This window comes from Odocoileus virginianus, chromosome 17 (genome assembly GCF_023699985.2).
Source record: "Odocoileus virginianus isolate 20LAN1187 ecotype Illinois chromosome 17, Ovbor_1.2, whole genome shotgun sequence".
Classification (NCBI taxonomy): domain Eukaryota; kingdom Metazoa; phylum Chordata; class Mammalia; order Artiodactyla; family Cervidae; genus Odocoileus; species Odocoileus virginianus.
Window position 1 is genome coordinate 31,948,452 of NC_069690.1, and position 23,710 is coordinate 31,972,161.

The following is a 23,710-nucleotide window of genomic DNA, read 5'->3' on the forward strand; positions in this document are numbered from 1 at the left end:
TGATGCTGCATGGCTGGCTGGAAAGCTGGCAATTTCCAGGGTGCGGGCCTTTCCAAGCCAAGTAAACCATCTTGCAGGTGGAGAGGCACCTGTGGGGCGGGGGGAGGAAGGAGAGAAAGAGGGGAGCTGAGGATGAGTTACTACTTCCAGGCAATCTCAGTGTCAGTATTTATCTTGTCAATGAAAAGAACGGTTTCTCTACAAAAGGGAAATTCTAAAGCTGGAGGAACAGAGATGTCAATACTAACAATAAAAGATCACCTAACACACTTAGAAACAGTTCAGATGGTAAACCTGTTACAGGTGTTTTGTGTGTGTGTGTGTGTATAGTCCCTCAGTTGTGTCCCACTCTTTGCAACCTCATGGATGGTAGCCCAGCAGGCTCCTCTATCCATGGGACTTCCCAGCAAGAATACTAGAGTGGGTTACTATGCCCTCTTCCAGGGATCTTGCTGACCCAGGGATTGAACCCACGTCTCCTGCACTGGCAGGCGGATTCTTTAGCATTGAGCCATCTGAGAAGCCACAGATATTTTATTACAATTTTAAAAACTAACACGGGCAGCATTGCACTTATAACCGAGTTATTCCTACTCCACATCATGTAGCAAGTGTGAAGAACTCAACATGGATGCCTCCCCTGGATTCCTTACTCCTCTGACCCTGGACTACCCATGGTCTCTGGTCACCACTTCCCTCTTCCTAAGAGTCATTATGACAACCCAAAGTCCTATATGAACCGTGCACACTTCTTTATGAAGTTGCTAACTGGAGTGATCACCAGCCTCGTCACCAGAAGGCAACATGGCAAAAAGAGTCAGGGAAAGTCCTTCCTGTCCCTGAGCTCCTCACAAGCAGTGTGGCTCTTGTAAATTGATTAAGCTCTTTAGGGCCTGAGCCTCTCACCTGTAAAATGCAAGGAATGGGCCAAGGTCATCTTTAAATTCTCAATGTCAGTGTTTTATCTAAGGCTAAAATAAAATCTTATTAAGTCACAAGAAAAAAGAAAAAAAAATTCAGAAGGGAAAAAAGTAAGTTGGTGAGGTGAAAGAGTTTACAGTCACAGAAACAAATGTTTTACGGATAAATCTGTGCTCGACCATGATCAAAAATGAGAAGAGTGGGGTTTCCTTTTTTATTCAGTGTCACAGAAACTGTTTTACATTAGAAATAAAGGATTTCTCTCTATGTGGTCTAGGTTTCTGGCTTTCTCTCCTTCTTCCCTGGATTGCAAGGAGATCAAACCAGTCAATCCTAAAGGAAGTCAACCCTGAATGTTCATTGGAAGGACTGGTGCTGAAGCTGAGGCATACTTTGACCAGCTGATGTGAAGACCCGACTCACTGAAAAAGATCCTCATGCTGGGAAAGATTGAGGGCAGGAGGAGAAGGGGGAGACAGAGGATGAGATGACATCATGGACTCAATGGACGTGAGTTTGAGTAAACTCTGGGAGATGGTGAAGGACAGGGAAACCTGGCATGCTGCAGTCCATGGTGTCAAGAGCCGGACACAACTTAGCGACTGAACAACTCCTTCTTCCAGGCACGAAGAACCAGGTAGTCAGTGTTCTTTCCATGTTTCCTCACAGCAGTGACCTCACACACAAGTATCTATCTCCCAGTGCACATTCTAGACGATGGCAACCCTGGCCAAGGCCTTGGGGCTCTGACAGGTGGCAAAAGTCAGTCCCTGCAAGGCTCTGGCACCAGCCTGGCTGAGTTCACTCAATCCTCCAAGCCATCCCAGAGGTGGACCACAGGATTTCTGTCTCAGAGACAAGGGAACCACAGCACCCGGGGCTGGGATTACCAGGCCAGAGCCAGATTGTAAGTGGCGGGGCCAAGGTTGAAGTCCATGCTGTCTGCCCCAGTCCCCCATCCACGGCTCCCTCACATCAGCCATCAGCATGGCAGGTACAGAAGGAACAAAAATGGGACACGAGAGGCCTGCCGACACAGCGGTGCTTCATCATGGGGATTTAAATTTTTCAAAACAAGGCATAGCAACAGGAAAAGGTCTACATTCAAAGACAAAGATCTCAGGCATATATTAGGAATTATGGGAGCAACAGACCTTCAGAATCAGATAAGAGTTTTGAGATATGCTCTTGAGATTTAGTAAAACAAGCAAAAGACCTGCAGAGCCTGACATTTCTCCCAGACTCAGGCACCCTATAGCCAGCAGGACACAGCTGGGATCTCACGGTCATAATACACATATTCAGAGTTTGAATCATTTGCAACAAACGCCCCTGATTCTTTTTCTAAGCTCAGTTTCATGCAAAGGAGAAAAGAAAAGTTAACCTTACAACACACAAGTCAAAAGCACTTTCTATTTAACTCTTTAGTGACTGGGGGATTTTCGCAGAAACTAATGCCTGTGGCGGGCGATTTGTTATGTAAGTGAATATTGAAACACTCAGGTCAATAACATTTGGGTAACAAAAGGTGTATTAATATGTCTCTGGCCAATAATGTGTTACAGTGATTTATGTCTCTGGCCAATAATGTGTTACAGTGATTTACCTGAGAGGGGAAGGTCTGGGAGATCCAAGCGCTGAGTCACTCCTTTGCTGGCTGGTCGAGCACCGCTGAAGGCAGAATGTCTCTGAAACCAAAGGGCATCACACAGGTCACACCAGGAACAAGTGGTGTGTGTATGTGCTTCTGTGTGTACATACAACAGTTCTCAAGCTCATTAGAGTCACCGGGCGGGGGGGGGCCTTTAAAACAACCGCTTTAAGTGGACAGGTAATAAATGCAATTGGTGTGCATGCATGCAAGCTTGCTCAGTCATGTCCGAATCTTTGCAACCCCATGGATGGTAGCCTGCCAGGCTCCTCTGTTCCTGGGATTCTCCAGGCAAGAATATGGGGTGAGCTGAGATGCAACTGGCAGGATTCTCAAAAGGAACAGAAAGGACACAGAGTGAAAGCACAGTCTCCCTTTCACTCCCATCACCTCATTCTCCCCAGGGCAACTATTACTCATCACATCTGTGAACATCTTCCTGGAATATTCTATGTATATTCAAGGATGTGTGTAAACATACTGTTTTTTAATGGCCAACAGGCACATGCAAAGATGTTCCGTATCACTAGTCATTAGGAAAATGCAAATCAAAACCACAATGAGGTATCACCTCACCCCTGTGAGGATGGTCATTGCAGAAAACAACCATAGAAAAAACAAGCATTGGTGAGGATGTGAGAAATTAGAACACTTGTGTACTGTTGGTGGGAATGTAAAACCATGCAGGTGATATGGAAAACAGCAGGAAGGTTCCTCAAAAACATAAAAACAGAACTACCATGTAATCCAGCAATATCACTTCTGGGTGGTTACCCAAGGAACACAAAACAGGGTCTTGAAGGGATATTTGCATGCCCATGTTCACTGTAGCATTATTCACATTAGCCAAGACATGGCAACAACCTCAATGTCTATTAACAGATGAATGGATAAAGAAATCGGCAATGATGGCAACACTGACATCAGAGAAACTGGCAAACACCACAAATCAGGGCTCTTTCTCCTAAACAGCCAGTTGTTAAACTTCTACCAGCAAATTTGTGTTATGGCTCAATACAAATAGGTGAAAGTAAAGCATGACCTCGTTCACTTGTATTAAATAAACAATGATTATCATAAAAAATAAATAACTTGTATTTGGTTTTACATAGAAGGTGGAGAAATTACTTTCAAGGATGAAAAAGTAAAAAAAAAAAAATAAAATTTTTCTTTTAAAGCATAACAGATCCCAAACAATAGACGTAACTACCAAAGATGTCAGACAACAGAGCTCGCTGACAAGTACATCAACTTCAGCTTCATAGGGGCAGAACGTTGAGTGCTCCTAGTGACATCAAAAGCCCTGGTCTTAGAAATGCCAGGGGGTTTTGGTCTAAGACCTTTAGGAGATGGCAAACACACCATAGGGTTACATGCAGTGAACCCTTAAGAATTTATAAATTGCAAGCACTCTCTCTGGGCCTTTAAAAAAAAATTCTTTGAGAAAAAGATCAATGTCCACTCTAGTGTAAAAAATAAAATCTTCACTTAACTGAAAACTTTGACAGTGTCATCTTATGGAAAACCAAGAAAGAGGCATCAACAAAACTGTATGATGCTTACAGCGTCTCTCTTAGACCCTCACCAGGCACTGGAGCGGAATTTTTGATGAAAGCTTCATTATTATTATTTTAGGCCTATTAAAAACAATATTCATACACTTCCCTGGCAGTCCAGTGACTAAGACTCCTCACTACCACTGCAGGGGGCCTGGGTTTGATCCCTGGTCAGGGAACTAAGATCCCACATGCCATGTGGCATGGAAAAAATTTATAAATAAATAAACAAAATAGATGATCAATGCACCTCAAAAAATAAACAAACTGGTTTCCACATCCCTTTTGTTGCCTGGGTAACGTGACACAGGCTCCCACCCACACCCTGTGAGCACCAATACCTGCATTGGAGAAACAGCGGCAGCTGGGGGCGTCCTTACAGGGATCCCACTCAGGGGACTCCGGGGGGTCTTGGGGACAGAAATATTCTGCCCAGCTCCACCTGCCAAGAAAAGGGGCAGGATGTTTCTATGCTGTTCCAGTTTGAAACAGCAAATAATACTTCCTGCCTTGTTGATGCTCTTTCACCCTCTTCTGGTCTGGACTCATGCTCAACTGGGGAGTGAGTCGGGGGTTAACTAGATGGGGGCTGGTCTTAGACAAGGACACACAAGGAGCAGGAGAACATACAGGTATTGAGGCAGCCACAGCAAGAACACATTCTTACACAAACTACACTGTTCTTTCCTTTTCCACCTTCACAACCAAATCTTGTCACCGGGCCTTCATATCCTCCTGTCTGCAGGCTCATCTTAATCCAATTCAGCTGCAAACTGTTTCAGCAGAGACAACGTCCTAGGACTGGCTGTTACTCTGGCTCCTGGTACAATGAACATATTTGTTGCTATCAAGGGAAGACATTCATCGTGTTTTGAATACAGATTCCTTCTAAGAACAGTGCTCATGAAAGTTCAGGGTAGACAGGTAGAGATCCATTTTTCTCATATGCAGATAATGGCAAACAAAAGTGAGCTGTGGGTCAGGGAGACATTTTCAGAAAAAGCTGGAAATGTCCCACGATCAGGAATGACAGATTGTATTAGGTGCCAGCCAGACAGCCCAATGCATGGAACCAGCGCCTCCTTTCCTGGGAGACAAGCCTCTGGCTAACCCTGCTAATCCTCATGAGATGGTAAGAAGGCAACAGTGGTCATCTGGATTTAATGGACAGAGAGGAAGAAAAGGAAAGGGGTGGGGCAGGAGCTGAAGGGAAGTTTAGGAGAGGCAAGACAACTCCCCTCTGTTGTCTCATGCAGCCCCAGCGAGCACTGCACAAGGTGTCTGCATGTGGATAGTCTGAGATGGGCCTCTTGGTTGCACCAACGTGGGGCCAGCACAGCAGAGGACAGGCTGGATCCATGACACTATGGTCTGAATTTGAGTTTTGCCTATCAAACAAAATGACAGAATACCTGGTCGTCCCAAGTCAAATGACTTGATGAGGGACTTCACGGTGGTTGCAGACTCTGAAGGTGTTGGAGGAGTCCTGTTCATATAGACGCTGGGCCACCGGCCAGGAGCATCTGCCTCCGAGGGCGCGGGCTCTTCCTTCACTGGTCTGCATGGCAAAGAGCAAATAAGGTTGAAAAGCTGGAGGACATACCCATTCGGGGAAGGACAAAGATGGAAACAGCCAATGTGGAGAAGAAGAATGAGTCTGGGATAAGAAACCCAAACTGAAAATCCTGCTCTCTGTATTAGCTTTGCATCTCCAGGAAATAACCACTCAACTTTTATCAGAGACATTTTCTCGGGAATGGCCAGAGACGGCATTTTCATATATGGAGTGACTTGACATGAGCTCTAAATGAAAAGGATGTACGTTTACTCTGTAAACTATAAACATACAAAAAAAACAAATGTTATTTATCATGAAATAGTTATCTTACTGTCCACAGTGGATACAACAGGTTGGTGAATTCGTGTGAATTCCAACCCCCACCTGGTACACAGAGGCTGGAAAGATGACACCTCAGGAGCCCAACCCCTGCAGGGAGGATCTCAGATAAAGGCTTAGACCCCACTGGCCAGGAAGACTGGGCCGGATGTAGACTCCTGAGTTGGGGAGGAGAGGCAGGGCACAGGGCATTCACTACGCTGAGATGGAAAGAAGCAGAGACAAGGTGCTCCTGCTGCTGGAAACTGGTGGCAGCTTCGGATCGGGCCGGCAGCTTCCTGGTGTCAAGTTCCCATTCAGGGCAGAGGCAGCCACTCACCTAGAAACCCAGCTGTGTGTGGGAACTTCCAGAGTTGTTACTGGAGGCTAGGCCTGGGTCTGTTTCTCCACAGGGGCCCCCAGCAATCCTGCAAGCCCCTTCTGCTTAAACTCACAAGGCTGCCATCTCTCAGGAACATCAGAGTCCTGACTCACACGTGAACCCTCCCACCCCTAGGAACAGGAATGGTAACCGTGCTCTAGAACAATACCACAACTCCCTGTGAGGCAGTGGTTCTTCTGAGCTCTCCTGCACAATTGCGGTCAGTCTTCCCTGTGGTCTCCAAGCTGGAGCACAGACTCAGACTGTTGTTTAGTCGCTCAGTTGCGTCCAACTCTTTGTGACCCCATGGACTGTAGCCCACCAGGCTCCCCTGTCCATGGGATTTCCCACCCAAGACTCCTGGAGTGGGTTGCCATTTCCTCCTCCAGGGGATCTTCCTGACCCAGGGATCGAACCCAGGTTTCCTGCATTGCAGTCAAACTCTTTACCGCTGAGCTACCAGGGAAGACCCCAGACTCATGGAAGAGCCTCTTAAAACAGACCATTTGGGTCAACCTTCCTCATCCAGGGGACGTTAGCTTGTCACTTAATCTTCCTGTGAGTGAGCCAAGACATCGCCCAACTTCTGATTTCTAAATCACTGCTCTTTTTATTATATCAAATTGCTACAGCTGTTTTGCAAGAAGATGACTAATTTATGAGAATAGCTCAAACAGAATACTCTGGCAGCATATTTTAATAAGGTCAATGGAAGTTTAAAATATTTATTTACTGATCTTTTTTGGAAGAAATGTGACTACTCGGAAGCTTCTGTGGTTGAACTGACTTGTCTTTGATTCTCAAAGCTTTCTCCTGTTGCTCTGTTATCAACATGAGGAGGATAAATTTTGGAAAAACAGAACTTAAAACACACTTTAAATCACACTGCCCTACACTTTAGTATTTACCTTCTTTTGAGGTAAAAAAAAAAAAAATCAGTAACAAATGACTTTTCTGGGAAGTTAGTATCAGGGAGTCATGTATGGATGTGAGATTAAAGAAGGCTGAGTGCCGAAGAATTGATGCTTTCATATTCTGGTGCTGGAGAAGACTCTTGAGAGTCCCTTGGACTGCAAGGAGATCAAACCAGTCAGTCCTAAAGGAAATCAGTCCTGAATATTCATTGGAAGGACTGGTGCTGAAGCTCCAATACTTTGACCACCTGATGTGAAGAGCCGACACACTGGAAAAGACCCTGATGCTGGGAAAGATTGAGGGCAGGAGGAGAAGGGGGCGGCAGAGAACAAGACAGTTGGATGGCATCACCAACTCAATGGACATGAGATTGAGCAAGCTCTGGGAGATAGTGAAGGACAGGGAAGCCTGGATTGCTGCAGTCCATGCGGTTGCACAGTTGGATATGACTGAGCAACTGAACAACATCAAGTGTTTCAGAAACTGGTAGGTTTTTTTTTTTTTTTTTACATTGAATAGGGTTGGTTTGGGTTACTTTCCCTGTTATGTCACATAGGACAAAATCAGATGGTGAATATGCAGAAAAGACTGGAATCAGGTTAGGTACAGGCAGAGGAAAACCTCTCATTTCTGTCCTGGGCATTCTTAGGAATGTGAGAAAGTGGGCACCTTCTTAGCCATCCAGGTACATGATCTGCCTCCTCAGGGACTGGGGAGATTTAGGGCACACGACAAAGGAAGGTCGTTTTAAAAAGCCCATGTTCATTTCACTCCTTGATAATTTAATAAGAATAAAACGGGGAATCCAACATTCTGCTGAGGTGTTCCCTTCAACTACTTAAGCTTCTATGTGATTCACAGCATCAGATGATACAGGACTCGTTTCAAAGCCTAAGAGAGTAGCAAGGATGCTGGAACCACTCCCACCTCGCCTGCCTGCAGGTATGATGGGCAACGCTCCACACCTTCCATCTGCTGGGCTGGGCCAGCAAGAAGTAGGGTGAGGAAACCCTGCAAGGGGTTTAAGTAGATTAGAGATGCTATGAGACTAAAGACCCACCCCATTATGTAACCGCTATGTGTGTGCATTTGCACATGTGTGCATGCATGTGGGTGTGTGTATGTGTGAGTGTGTCTTCGGAGCCACAAAACAAAGCCTGAAATGAAGAACTAAAGAACACAAGTCATTAAGAATGCTGTTGATCTCATCAGCACTTTAATCCTAAGCAGGGACACCAGCCTGTCATCAGATGGTTTTGGATCAACCAGCAACAAGTCCAGCAATAAACAAAGTATGACCTCTCCTCTGTTCAGAGGAAGAGTAAGAACTCTGTAATCTACAGAAGCAGGCAGATTCTTCACTGCTGAGCCACCTGGGAAGTATTCTTGCCTGGGAAATCCCATGGACAGAGGAGCCTGGTGGGCTACAGTCCACAGGGTCACAAAGAGTCGGACATGACTGATGACTGAGCAACCTCCCTAATGCACTACTTTCCTTGTTAGGTTATGGAACAGGATCTTAAAGCACTGTTGGTTTTCTACAGCTCTGTGTCATCACACAGGACACTGCTTGGTGTTGTTGTCAGTTTTGCTCCAAGGACATGTGAGTTCTTGTGTGCAATTAGTTCTAAAATATTTAAATGTTAATGACTTTTGGGAAACATCACATTATATCACTGCTGTCTTCACAATCACCTGATCAAGGTTTGTAAAGAAGACCAACTGGGCACATTGATGATCTGCTCCTGATGGCTCTTTTCTCAGCTACTGAACAGAGCCCAGCCCAGGCCCTCCTGGTGCTGCACAGACTCCCCGCACCCTGCCTGGTTTCCGGACCAAAGCCTGGATGTCTGGAGCTCTGTTCCTCTTTGTCCTTCCTCCAGGTCTTTGCTCTTCCATATCTCCACCTGTAAGGTATTCTTCCCAAACTGTGCCTTCAGTTATACACAAGACACTCTGAAAGAAGTCTGCAGATTCACATGAGATAGGAATTGGGAAGCACTCTGTCTCAGGTGTCAAGTGTCCTCTGAATTTCACTTCTGAATTGCAACATAAGCATTTCTAGGACAAATAAAAACGACCAGAGTAACATGGCAATTTAAGAACCACAGGAACATTTCATAAAAATCCTGCATTAGCCCCTGAAGCTACTGGAAGCGGCATGCACAGGCCTCAGACTGTGAAGAATTTCTGCTACACAGAGAAGGGGTGGGGCAAGAAGAGAAAATACTACCAGTTCACCCTAATTCCTCTGCAAGGAGAGTGAAGGTGCAGAACAGCCCACCGAGTCCTTCCCAGCCCTGGTCCTGGAAGGAGGGCCAGCTTGGGAGCGGTGCCTGGAGGACATGCGGAGCACTCCTCCCACAAAAGGTCAGGAACACTGAGACATGACCATCTGAGGAGGCCAGGGTGGTTGATCTGAGGCACAAAGGACAGTAGCAAAAAGCCACAGGACACGCCTAAAATGGATAATGACCAAGCAAAACAGACCCCCAAAGCCGGCTCCCACATACCACCTGCGCCAAACAGAAAAAAAACTGGACACTGGTGAATTCCTCGCTGGCACCTCTTCTGCTGCATTTCTTTCAGCACCTGTATCTCTGACATTCAGCAGAGATTTACCTTAAAGAGCCTCTCCTCTAGCTTAAGATACAAGAAGATTTCAAGAATGGTTGGGCAGGGTGAGCACAGATGATGGTAAAATCCAGACACTGATCCTGGGCAGAGAACAGGTCCTGACACATTTGGATCCACTGAAGCAGGAATAAGAGATGGGCAAAAACAGGCCATGACGCACAGACAGATCTCATGGTGTAAGATGAAGAGACTCACTGCATGTGAGGGAGAACAGATGTGTAAACAAAGGACAAGAAACAGACTCAGACATTGAAAAGCCTCTGCCGTGAGAATGCAATAAAACCAAGAGAATAAACAAAAGATGACAATGTAAAATGAAAGGCTGAGTGTTATTAGCAATCTCGTAAGGTCAGGAAAATATTTTCTTTTTTTTTTTTAGGAAAATATTTTCAAGGGGAACCAACTTAAGAGAAAAAGGAACAAGGGCATATTAGCAAAGTCTTTCTGAAAATGGATGAACTGAATGATGTCAATGTGGGATTTCAGTTCCATGGGCGGAGAACACTGCTGACACTGACTGCCTTCCAGGATGCTACCAGAGGGGTTTAATACTTCCATTTTATTATCAGTTCACCTAAATAATACTTTACAATTAAGAAGAAATCCAATACAGTCAATCACCAAATCATCTGTTTTTAGACTTCAACAAGACAACTCTGGACCTCAAATCCCATGTACTGCATTTTCCGATACTTAAAAATTTTTAATTAAAAACTTATTCATGCAAAATTAGTATCTTTGCTCCATGCCCTCTTATTTCTAATAATGAAATCATTAAAAAATAGCATTTGCACTTAAAAGTCAACCTCCTGTCTACAAAGTGTACTGAAAATGAAGCTTTGCTCCTGCCTTGGTTCTAGTCATCTGATGTGGCTTTTAAGTTCTGAAACTACACATGCCAGAAAACTGGGAACAAAGTGACCTGGAGGTCCTGCCAGGGGTGAAAAATCAGGCAACAGACTCTTCTAAATAATTACATATTTATTTAGCACTTCATAAACACTTACATATAAAAATAGTCAACAGTCTCCCAAGAAAGACAGATCAAAATATGTGGGGCAGAGACAGCTGTGCATTTGAAGCTGAGGTTGTGTTTTTCTTTTTTATATTTGAAATACCAGGCAAGTGAATTTTATATCATCGTAAGGACTTTCAGTCTGAGGTAAACTTACAGATATATAAATTCCTATCCCACAAGAACAATTCCAGCGGGTATCGAAACTATTCTTACAGAGAGGACAGTGACCTCTCAAGCTGAGTCTTCTAGTGACTCTGGGCTCTCAGGCCTGACCTCCCACAATGTCTTCCTGAGTTGACCAGCTTGCCTAAGTCTCTGGAGAGCAGACAGGAAGTCCTATCTCGTCTCGTCTCCTATACGGTAGCTGATGGTCCAGATACTCCTCACACGAGGGCTGCAGTGGTCTCTGCCTGGAGGAGGCTACTGACCTGGACTTAGATCTTCACAAATGGATGCACTTCCAACAGTTTACAGTCTCACTTTGAACCTTGGATCCCTCTGAGTTACACAATTCTGGACTGGAGAAGTCTTTAAAAGTTTCCAAGGTGAGCTTACTCACGAGGCTTTTGCCAACGCTCGTGAGCTCTCAATGCAGTTCTGGTCAGCACTGTCACCACGCGGAAGTGTCTGATTCAGCCACAGCCTTTATGATCAAGCAAACATCTAACAGAACCCCAAAGAGATTTTGGAAGTCAGCCCAACATGTGGCAGTGGCTTGTTTTGGACTAGGTGAGGAAGTCAGACCTCAGCCTGAAAAGGCGAAATTAAGGCTTGACATGGGGGAAGTAGGGCTTTCTAACTTCTTCAGAGACGTCACGTGGACAGCTTCCTATTTCACCTAAACTAGTGCTAATTTCAAGCTTATCTCGGATACCGTATTCAAAAGGAAGCATAAAAATAAACTCCAAAAAGTAACGTGTGGCCTGGTTTGTGTTCTCTCTGCACATGCAAAGCCACGGACCTCACTCAGCACTCTGGCTGCTTCTTAAAAAATGTTTTCATGACAGGCTCGTATTTTGTTTTTTTTGTCTTTTGTTTTCAGAACAACTTCATTTTGTGCTTCAAAAACTGCTGAATCTTCTGAGAAGAAAGAGGGAGAAAATAAGAGGGAAGGATCATCTTTGTGCAGAGTTGATTCCAAAATGCAAAAGAAAAAAAAAGGCAGAGAGACTTGCTGGCAACGACTGTTCAAGACAATGGCTGTTCTAAGGAGACAGTTTGGTTCTTTATGAAAAGGGCATTCCTCCTCTACACATGCCCCCTCTCACACAGAAATGGCTGTGGCTCCCCATCGCGGCAGGGCTGGGCGGCCTCTCCTCCTCCACCTGCTCTGCTAGCTGACAGAGACCATGGAGCTGGAAGATAGAAACAGGAGGCACAGGCTGGTAAAGGGGTTACTCCACGTAACACGACCGCAGTCTACACATCAGAACTGACAGCTGGCAGTGTCCGGGGGGACAGCTCAGATCCAGAACAGGATCAGCACGCCTGGGTTTTGACTTTTCCCATCCCGTGCAGAAGTCAAGAGGTCTTCAGACAGAAAGAATGCCATGAACAGGCTCCTCCCACTAGACCTTCGCTGACAGACAGGGTGTCGGCAGAGATGATGGAGACCAATCACATCAGGCCCCTGTGACTGACAGAATGGCCTGTGGGTCCCTCTAATGTTCTACAGTTAAGAGTAAAAAAGAAAAAGGACTTCTGTTATGATACACACATGCTGTGTACACACGTGCTGAAGGAAATGTCAACCCACTCCAGTATTGTTGCCTGGAGAACCCCATGGACAGAGAGAAGAGCCTGGTGAGCTATAGTTCTTGGGGTCACAAAGAGTCGGACACAACAGAGTGACTTGGCACGGCACACAAGTGCTAAAGAGGCTTCGGGGAGGCACACGTCCTTGGCCCACTTTTCAAAGTGAATCTGTAGACGGGGCCAGGCAGCAGGCCAGCAGACACAGCTCTGCAGCAGTACAGACGGCTTCTCTGATGCCACACGTGCGAAGCTAAGCTACGAAAATGCACGTTTGTGTGAGTCAAAGGGTGATGCCTGCCAGGATACTGGAGGACTAGTTTCTGCCCCAAAGGCCAAATAAAATGCCAGCAGCCCAAAAGCTGGAGGTACGCATGTGAGGTCTGCTCAGAAAGTGCGCAGGAATCCCCTGGAGAACTGGCCTTTCCCCAAGGGGGGGATGGGGAGGAGGTTGGACATGTCGACAATCCCAGGGACCCATGAAGCTACACCTTCAACACCCCACCTCCCTTCCAGTGACAGCCGCAGACACCCAGTGAGCGGTGTGACATGTTACAGCTGTGAGAACAACACAGGGCTCACAGAGGCACACAACTGACGTCAGAATGCAGGCGCACACACAGAGTTAAAAGCCGACCCCAGGGAGGCTGGCAGTGACAGGCCACATGCTGCTGGCTGCAGGGGTGGCAATGCAAGAATCAGCAACACAGGCTGACACATCGTGCACCTGAAATGTCCTAGTTTGGAAGCTGGCACAGCTAATTATGCACAGACATTCAACGTGCTTAGCTCTTTAAGATGTTTCCTGTGGCTGCTCATTGGTGTCACACAATAACTACAGCAGAAATCGAGTAAGTCTCCTACAAACAATGGTTTTAACAGTTTCACGGTAAGAGCAGACACACAGAAGTCTGTCCCTGCTATGGTCTGAGACACTCACGTCATGCATGTCTCACTGACAGGGTCTTTTGTTAGAGAGGCTGCATGTGGCCCATCGAGGCAGTAAGTTGAGTTGCATGTTTGTTCTCTGAAACTGCCAGGCCCAAGGACTCAATTTTTCAGGAAGAATATCTGTTGTTTCAATTTTGATGAAAGTTTTAATCTCATTGTATTTCCCTTAATGGTTCAAAACAAGAAACAGCCAGAGTTGAAAAAGTTATTCATGATCCTTTCATCCAATAATTTATGTGTCTGGCAAAACTCCCACTTTCAGGTCCACAAAAACTACACAGGTTTGTTCAGATTCCTGGAAGAGAAAGATGAGGTCCACAACCTCGCGTGGAGGTGGCATATGTAAGGGAGACCCCAGGCTTCTGTCAGGAAGATGGTTCAGTGGGCATGCAAGTCCACGACTCCCCATCAGAGAAAGGTCAGCCCATCAACTCGTCTCAGAAAACAGTGGAGCCTGGGGGTGGGCGGTCTTAAAACCCAACCTACTCTTACCTCCTCATGTAAGAGATGAAGGCGACTGGTCTGGGAAGAAAACCTGCAAAAGTGAGATCAGAGCCTAACTGTGCCATGTATCTTAACATCGATTATTCTGACTCCAAAATAAAAATACCTCTGAAAATATCACAGGGCTGAAGATAGCTAATGAGCTAAGTTTTACAGTCATCTAAAAAAAGGATGCTAAGTAACGTTCCACTGTTTTAGGTACTGAGTTCTTGGGAACAAATGCTAACTCGTCTGCACACCCAGGCCCACCGCCCACCCGCCTGCTGGCCTGTGTTCTCTTGACAGCCAGCTGATGAGAAGGCGAATCGGTCTACCTGGAGTCACGATGGAGGTGCTTCTCCTACGACGCTCTTACCCTCTCTTGTTGTACTAATACTTGGAGGACCTCATCAGAATTTTCTGCATGTTCTTTGGCTGTGGCTGAGCCAAGAATGACTTCTGAGTTCTTGTTAGGTGACTGTCAAAGTTAAGAACCCAGGCAGCCAAGATGGAAGCATTATACTGATCCAGGACCTCAGAGGGTGGGAGCTGGTTCCAGGTCTGGCTCAGGTGGTATGTTCAGGGAGAGGCGGTGCTGCTGGCAAGTAACTTCTCCAAGGCCAACACTTAGAAGAGGCGGCTGGTCAGGGCAGCCAGAGCCAGGTAAGAAACCACTCTGGCAAGTGTCTGGAGGGTGGCCTGAGGCAATGACGGCCAAGAAACCCACTGATGGCACAGGTTCAGTAATGTGTCAGTTCTCAAATTTTGTAATATTGTGTGATAAAGGATTAAACTGCTCTATTTGGAAGGTAGGTTTGCAAATCACTGGAAAATCAAAAGAGAAATGTACTGTGTTTAAAAAAAGTGCCCCTAAGTTTGAAAATGTTAGGTGTGCAAATGGGGGGGCCCTAAGTGGTCAAGCTACATGTAGGCATCCTGTGACATCACGCTTGTATATATAATCTGACCTGTTTCTTAGAATCTATACAATAACTTATTGAGGGCCACATCTTACACTCAGGGCTTGTCTTTCACTGTTTATCTGTGAGATGACGTATATATGAAGCAATGCAAGTTATGATGTGGTTCTTCCTCCAAAGACACAAAATAGAAAAGCAAGACACGTGGACAAGCAAACAAAAGCAGACACCACAGCAAACCAGAACAACCCACAGTCATTTCAACAGGGAACACCACAAAATCTGCTTTCCTACTTGGCTGCTCCCTGAACTGAAAATTCATGTGCTTTGGTGGCCAGAAAGTATAGGTTTCACTACACAATCATGATCTTAATTTTCATAAACAAAGGGCCACGAGATTGACCGAAGCAAGCTTGTTAAGAGAATCAAAACAGAATTCTGGGCAGAAATCTACCCCTTCCACTGCCATGAAATTCATGACACTACATCAGACCCAGAGGCTGGGAATCCAGCCTCCAGCAACCCTGGAAAACAGTTATAAAGTGCAAGCTGTACAAATCTGTATCCAGAACCTACTAAGGGTTTTTAAATTCTACTGTGTTTTATATTGAGAGACATCTGAAAATTCAAAATAATTTCTAATAACCAAGAACATCAATGTTAAGGACATCTATTCCTGACAGGGGAAAGACAGCAATGCATGAGCTGAAGCCTAAAATACTGTGACAATCTTGCCCAGAAACCATTTAAACTTTAAACAATAAGCAACTCTGAGCTCACTTTGGGAACAGCTTCCTCTGAAAGGTCGCTGTTAGAGGACGGGCTTGTTGGGAAAACGTGGCCTCTGATGTCTTCCCCCTGGCCATCCCCCCAAAAGAAGGGAATCTCGTATTGGTCCGATGTGTATTCTCCATGCTGACCCTTTGAAATAAAGTGAGTTACCTCATGCTCTTCTGCAGGGAGCATACAGGAGCTGCTAAGAAAGGACACACCCTGCACCAGGACAGTGGGTGGGATCTGCATCCATCAGTCAGCCTGAGTAGCGGGTCAGCCTCTCCCACTGAGTGAGGATGACCCACATGGGGTGCTGAATCAACACTGAGATGGAAGAGCAGCCTCTCCTCCAGACCCCAGAGAGGACTTGGCTGGAGCTCTGTCCTCATGGTAACCAGCTTCCTCATCACCAGGAACGGCAGTCATGGTGCTAGGTGGATTGTTCCTACCATGGAGCTTGTTATAACTTGGCCATGGGGTTAGTTATTCACTGGCCATGGGTTAGTTATGACCTCGCCAGGGGATTCGTTATAACCTGGCCACAGAGCTAGTTATAACCTGGTCATGGGTGGGCACAGAGCAGCAGAGGGACCTGGAAGGAAGGTGAGGGCTCAGTGAGGGCAGAGACATCCCCGTATCCTGGGTGGGGAGAGTGGCCGGGACCCACCTGCCGCGGGCCTGTGCATCACCCAGCGCCTTCTGCAGCCGGGCGTTCTTCTCTTCCTCTTCCAGCAGCCTCCGCTTGACAGCACGCAGCTCCTGCTGGGCCTCAACCTTGATGTCGTTGGCCACCACTACCGCCGTCTGTAGGTCAGCCTGGAAGCGCCGCCACTCTTCCGTCTCGTCCTGGAAGAGCCAAGTTGGTGCCTGCATCAGACTGACCCCCCAGCCACAGTTGCAGGGCCCAGGGGTATCTGTAGGAAAGATGGGCTTTGGGATCTTGGTGCCGGGAAAAGGCGCAGGGAGGCTGCACCTGCAGGTGCGGGAGTCCCAGCCCTGAAATTGAGGCCACCTGAACCTCCCTCCTGGCCACACTGTGGTTCCAGGCCCTGCAAGTTTACTACACAAAGCAGGGCCAGAGAGTCGTCAGGGTGTGTCTCAAAGGTGTCCACACCTCAGTTAATGGGGATATTTCGGGTAGAATGATGCTCTGGCTCTGACCATGTCTTACCTTTATCTGCTTCGTCAGAGTCTTCAGCTGCCTCTCCAGATCTGATTTCTGTTCCTCCAGCTTCATCACGCTGCCTGGAAAGGAATAGGCAGATTGGAGTCAGAAGTGTCTTGAGACTCTGGGGAGCTGAGCTCAGGAGCTAGGCAACCTCAGGTCCTGCCACGGGCTCCAAGACCTGCCCCTGTGGCCGGGCTTCCCAGCTCAGCGCCCAGAGCACGGGAGCCAGAGGCAGAGGGTTCCTCCAAGAGAAACAGGATGAGTGGGAACGTAAGTGATGTGAGGTTAGGGTTCAGCCTCAGAGACAGGCTGCACAAACTCACAGTGCTACAGGAAGAGAGCCAACAGTCACTCACACTCACACGCTGGCTGCCTGGAAGCAGCATGGAGACCTGAACATCCTTCGCTGCTGTGATGTGGAAGAACGGCTTTTCTTTAAATTTATTTTTAACTAGAGGATAGCTGCTTTACAATGCTGTGTTGGTTTCCACCGTACAACAATGGGAATCAGACACAAGTGTACATGCATTCCCTCCCTCTTCAGCCTCCCAGAGGGAGGGGTTCTGAGTAACAGCAGGAATGGATGGTTATTACTACTGTGTTAGACCAGCTTCCAGAGTCTGGAACTGACTCGCAGCTAAAACTCTGAATCACCCAGGGAAACTTTTCAGGAGCACAGATGTTCAAGCTCCAGACCCTGACCAATGGAATCCGGTCTCCCAGGGAGACAGGGTCTGGGGGTGTCTATGGTCCAGGCAGGTACAGACAGCTGCCAGGCACACAGGATCAGCTCCCAGAGCAAAGATGGGTTATGCTCCCTTGAGACTGATCCCAATGTTTTCATCAAAGTTTAATGCTGTTCGCATTAAACTGGCTCACTGGTCGATATCTTTGTGGAAAAAAGCCCGTCCAATGAGTTCTGGAACCTGCTCACCCACAGCATCTTTCTCCCATGTAACACTTGGCAGGCATCTGAAAGACACTTCTGCAGCCTAGGGCACTCAACTGCCTCATCTGCCGGGCTGGAACTTCCTCCTGTGGGTACCAGTGCTGTATGAGAGGGCTTCACACCTTCCTGGGAATCGGACCACACTTGTCTTTGATTTGGGTTCACAACCACACTGTTCAAATGTCTTGGTTCTTTTTTAAATCTCATGAATCTACCAATGTCACTACTTTCCCATCTGCTCCAATCAGCACTTTCCCAAGCGGCTCGGGGCCAGACTGGGAAGGTCCCCTCCTGGTCTCTATAGAGTTTTGGTCCACATGAAGGCACTTCATTTCTGATTGGCATGAAGCTCCCCAATGGCTTGGATTTCCTGCACGTGATGTGTCCCGGCTCTCCTGTACCAGAGACAGCGGATGGGATTTCAGAACTACACTTGGGGCCATTTTAATTTGTTGTGAAGCGAAGGCTTCTCACTGCAGTGGCGTCTCTTGTTGTGGGGGTGCACGGGCTCTACAGCACAGACTCAGTGGTTGTGGTGCACAGACTTAGTTGCTCCATGGCATGTGGGATCTTCCCCAACCGGAACTCAAACCCATGTCCCCTGCCTTAGCAGGTGGATTCTTAACCACTGGACCACCAGGGAAATCCCTTGGGGCCCATTTTAAACAGAGGCATCACCAACATCCAAGCACAAAAATGCAAAACACATGGCACTGAGTCAACTGTGAAAGACACCTGTGGATGGTCCAAGCTGAAACAGGAAGGCGGGGTCACCTTGTCCCACCCCAGCTGGTGAGGCCCCTGGGAGACTCAGATTTTTTCCCTGTCTGCAGGGTGCCAGCAGCTATGGCAGCACCATGTTGCTTGGGCAGGGGGGTGGGGTTTACAAGAAAGTTTTGGCAAGCAGGTAGATTCACCACCAGTAAGAGTTCCAGGAATAGGATAGAGGGACTGCACCCACTGGGGAACGTTTCAGGCCACCAACTGTGCTATGTTCAGCAAGGCAGGTGCTGCTAAAAGCTTGCACATTAAGTCTTTTGTTACTAAAGGAAAACACATTAGATGGGATCATTTGATATGGCTTATTTGCACAAAGCAGGCAGTGTTTACCTACATCCCTCCCTACTCAGAGCTAGCAACCGGTTCCTAAATAAGCCACACACAAGCGCCTCTTCAGGAACACATGGGCGATGTCTCAAAGTCAGCTGATCCTACTGTCTAGGGGACCCATGCTGGGGCTGTTTTCCCTTGAGGCCAACCCCCGGCCCCCACCCTTCTACCTGGCAGATACCAATGGTAACACCTGTTGGTACCTGCAGTGTGTTCCTAATGCCCCACACACTCCACCCACGACCAACAGCTTTTCTTCTTCATCAGCTGTTCTGTGGCTCAGTTCAGGAGGCTGATGATTCTCTCTCTTCTACTGGCCTTTCTTCCTGGGAGACAATAGCACGCTCAAAAGGAAGACCTGGCAACCAGTGTCCCCACCTCCGTCCTGACCCATGCCCACACGGGACTTGGGTCTACTTACTTTCCAGCTCACTGATGAGCTGGTTGTTGTGCAACTTGACAGCGCGATGCTGCTCCACCTGGTCCTCCAGCTCGAATATGGTCTCCTTCATGTCTTTGATCTCTGCGTCACTCTCTGATGCTTTCTCTTGTAGCTTCAGGCTGGTTCTGCTCAGTTGCTCTGCCTGGTGATCGCAGATCTCCTTTAGGTAAGAGTAATCCTTTTCCACCTAGAAGGAAGCAAGGTGCCATGGTCACCTGAACAGGAAAGAGCTCCCCCCATGTCCACACTGGGCCCACTGATGCAACAGCAAAGGAAGCCCTAGGCACGTGTGTGCCCGGCACCATCTCTGTGTTCTGGGCCTCAAAAACAGCCAAGGCAGAGAAGCGTGATGGATGTCAGTGGCCGAATGGATGGATTCTGGGCCCCTTCCTGCAGCGTCAAAGAAACCTTGCTGTTGTTGTTGTTCAGTCGCTAAGACGAGTACAACTCTTTTGTGACCCCATGGACTGTAGCCCAACAAGCTAATTCTGTCCATGGGATTTCCCAGGCAAGAGTACTGGAGTGGGTTGCCATTTCCTTCTCCAGGAGATCTTCCCGATCCAGGGATTGAACCTGAGTCTCTTATGTCTCCTGCACTGGCAGGAAGGTTCTTTACCACTAGCGCCACCTGAGAAGCCCCTAAAGAAAGCTGCATCTGCTTAAGTACCCCTTCCCTGTCCCTTCCTTGGAGCTGTCCCAGGACAGTGGCCAATTCACCTCACAGCCACAATGGAGCAGCGCCCTCTGCTGGGAAGCCAGAAGGCTAACCCCGCGACATGCCCCAAACTTCTACCTGGGGCTAGTGTTTCTTTAGAGGAACACCAACAGGACAGCAACAGGAGAAATGTGCACACACCAGACACAGACACGTGCACAGCACACTCACTTCACCTGTTCAAGTTTAATCAGTAACGTTCTCAACACACAGAAAAGCACCAATTGGGATGAGATAACCATGTGCCAAAACGAGCAAACCAACTGTTAATTTTTGCCATGTTTGCTAAATCTTCTTTTACCCTAACAAGATTTGTTAAAGCCTCAATCTTCCTTCCCACACTAGGGAGTGTCTAGAAATCGGCATGTGGTTGTTCCTTGAAGAGTTTCCCACATTTACTGTGTGTGGATGTGCCCATGACAATACACAGTGTTGTTCTGGATGCTCTGAGACGTTTACACAAATGATATCACACTGTCTTAGGCTTCTGCAGGGCACTGTATGATATACTACATTGTATCCTATGTAAGATGCTCTCGTCCTGTATTATTATTCTGTGTCCTGTACATACTATGATGATTACACTTCTGTAACTTGCTTTCAACTATGTTTTTGAGATATATTCATGATACACACTGTTCTAGTCAGTACTTTTTTTAAAAAAGAAAAGCTTTATTATTATTTTTTTTAATGCACCATGATGTTTGTGGGCTCTTAGTTTCTCAACTAGGAATTGAACCTAGGCCCCTGGCAGTGAAAGCGGTGAGTGCTAAGAACTGGACTGCCAGGGAATTCCCTAGGTCATTACTTTAAATACTGCATAATATCCTACTGCCTGAATACACTAATCACTTTTACTATTTTAAGCTGTATCCTGGTTCTACAGTCCTTTGTTATTAATTAGCTGTACATTTAGCAGATGATGTAAGCTTGACACCTAGGTGGTTTCTTCCCAGATTTGGAAGGGGAAGTCTCCAAATACAATTTTTTTCCCAACTGCTTTTCATGTGCAGAATCTGTGGGTATTTGAGGACAGTACTGCATTTTATTAAAGTATCTATTCTGGGCATAACATTCTTATTTTATTTTTTACAATTTTATTAACCATTTCATCTTTGGCTGTGCTGGGTCTTCGCTGCTGTGCAGGCTTTTCTCTAGTTGCGGCAAGCAGGGGCTACTCTCCGGTTGCGGTGTGAGGGCTTCTTGTTGCAGTGGCTTTTCTCCCATCACAGAGCACGAGCTCTGGGGTGAGGGGGCTTCAATAGCTGTGGCAATGTGGGCTCAGTAGTTGCGGGGTTCTGCAACACAGGATCAGTAATTGTGGTGAATGGGCTTAGTTGCCCTGAGGCATATGGGATCTTCCTGGGCCAAGGACTGATCCTTCGTCTCCTTCACTGCCAGGCTGATTCTTTCCCACTGAGCCACCAGCAAATCTGTGCAGTTTGTCAATTGGGAGGTTTTGATCAAGGATAACAAAGCTGAGAGCCGAAGAATTAATGCTTTTGAACTGTGGTGTTGGAGAAGGCTGAGAGTCCCTCGGACTGTGAGGAGATCCAACCAGTCCACCCTAAAGGAGATCAGTCCTGGTGTTCATTGGAAGGACTGATGTTGAAGTTGAAACTCCAATACTTTGGCCACCTGATGCGAAGAGTTGACTCATTTGAAAAGACCCTGATGCTGGGAAAGATTGAGGGCAGGAGGAGAAGGGGACGACAGAGAATGAGATGGTTGGATGGCATCACCAACTCGATGGACATGGGTTTGGGTGGACTCCAGGAGTTGGTAATGGACAGGAAGGCCTGGCGTGCTGCGGTCCATGGGGTTGCAAAGAGTTGGACACGACTGAGCAACTGAACTGAACTGAACTGATCAAGGATAAGGAAAGAAGGGACTGAGGGAGGAAAAGAGTGCGTCTGTGTGGGGAGGAAACAAGAGAGTGCTTGTGTGGGAGAGGGGAAAGGGTGTAGGTGCCTGTTGGGGGCGGGGGGCAGGAGCCGCACTCGGGGGTGGGGCCACGGGCTTGGACCAGACTGCAGTGTGTAAATGTCAGCTCTACCAGACCCTGCATCCATCTGAACAATTAAATGGAACAGTGCACTTAAAGAGTTTATCACCATGCCTGGTGCAGGCAAGCATGCAACGGTAGCTATTCTTTCCTAACTGCCTTCTGTCTCCAAGTATGTTAAGTTCAAGAAAATTACAACATATGGAATAGACCAAAAGTCTTATGTCCTAGGATAGCTACTTCAATAAACAGAAGATAGACAAACCTTAAGGAGAAAAAGCCACTGCATTTTAGCTCCTGGAAGGCTGGCGTCTGACAGCCTTTAACAAGCAGCCACAGGAGGCACCTGTGGGCCTTGCCTCCTGAAGATTCTGGCTTTCTGCAGAGCAACCAGGCTCCACCTCACAGACTCCCATGTTAAGGGCCACTCCCCTGGGGTCTAGAAACATGTCCTTTGCTTGACTGGGACTAAAACGGGATGATGTGAGCAGGTGAGGAATGACTGAGGACCCTAGGGTCTCCGCGTGCAGCTCAGGCTGCCGGCCTCTCAGGAGCTCTGGCCTCCGTTACATCCTTTATGTCAGGGTAGTGAGCAAAGGCGTAGGTACGGAAGGGCCTGTGCTCAGTGCCGTGCACAGCTGAGTGGGTAAACATACAGACCAGTGCATGTGGGTCCACTTACAGACAATGTTCTTCCTTCTTGATTTTGGAATATTCTCTCAAGTTTAGCAATGTACTCTGGAAAGCTCTTTTATTAAAAAACAAAACAAAACGAAACACGTAGCTTTATCAGGCTTCCAGTAGGGGCTGGGGAGGTATTTTTAGACTCATCTCACAAAGTAACTAATGGAGAGAGAAATTAGATCATTAGAAAAGAGCAGCTTGGCCAGCAGCTCAGCCCAGCACCTGCCCCTGACGACTACTGGGTGCCGGCTGAACCCTGCACCCCTGGCTCCTCATTCCCTAGGCCAGGTCACCGGGTCCAGCTTCTCTGGTTCAAGAACAGAACTGACACGCAACAACGTGGTTTCCAAGGCTTCCCTTTAAAGACAGAACTCACTCTCACACATATAAAGCACATCTTCTCTTCAAAAGTCAACTTTCTCTAGAAATGGGGCATGCAGAACTGCATCACAAATCTGTCAAATGATTCCTGGGAGTCCCAGTCCTCCCCAGAGAGGGGGTGCTTTAAGCCGGTCCCGATGCTCAGACAAGCACTAAAGGCAGGTGGCAGCAGAGACCACTTGGGAGGGACTGTCCTGCAGGGCTGGCCTGAGCTGACAGGGGCTGGGATCTCAACAAGGTCACTGCCTTTCCTCTGGCTGGTCAGACACTGAATCTGAGGAATGGTATCGTCATTCGCCTGTCCCCAGGAAAACAGACCCTGCATGGACTGTAGCCTGTCAGACTCCTCTGTCCATGGAATCTTCCAGGCAAGAATACTGGGGTGGGTTGCCATTTCCTTCTCCAGGGCATCTTGCTGAA

At 47.3% G+C, this 23,710-nt stretch overlaps 1 protein-coding gene across 8 annotated transcripts in view; it reads right to left on the reverse strand.

Moving 5' to 3' along the window:
* The window catches only part of SPECC1 (sperm antigen with calponin homology and coiled-coil domains 1), a 195,976-nt gene that overhangs the window by 41,084 nt on the left and 131,182 nt on the right, over positions 1–23,710 (reverse strand). For 7 of the 8 annotated variants that reach the window (XM_070479192.1, XM_070479191.1, XM_070479196.1 and 4 more), the window contains 6 exons: positions 19,485–19,692; positions 17,008–17,081; positions 16,504–16,682; positions 5,541–5,686; positions 4,470–4,570; positions 2,528–2,609 (listed from right to left, as the gene is read on the reverse strand). In XM_070479192.1, coding sequence (XP_070335293.1) covers positions 2,528–2,609; positions 4,470–4,570; positions 5,541–5,686; positions 16,504–16,682; positions 17,008–17,081; positions 19,485–19,692 — 790 coding nt within the window. Of the gene's footprint in view, positions 1–2,527; positions 2,610–4,469; positions 4,571–5,540; positions 5,687–10,901; positions 12,312–16,503; positions 16,683–17,007; positions 17,082–19,484; positions 19,693–23,710 lie in introns of those variants that run through there. The other variant, XM_070479197.1, reaches the window with a different exon arrangement.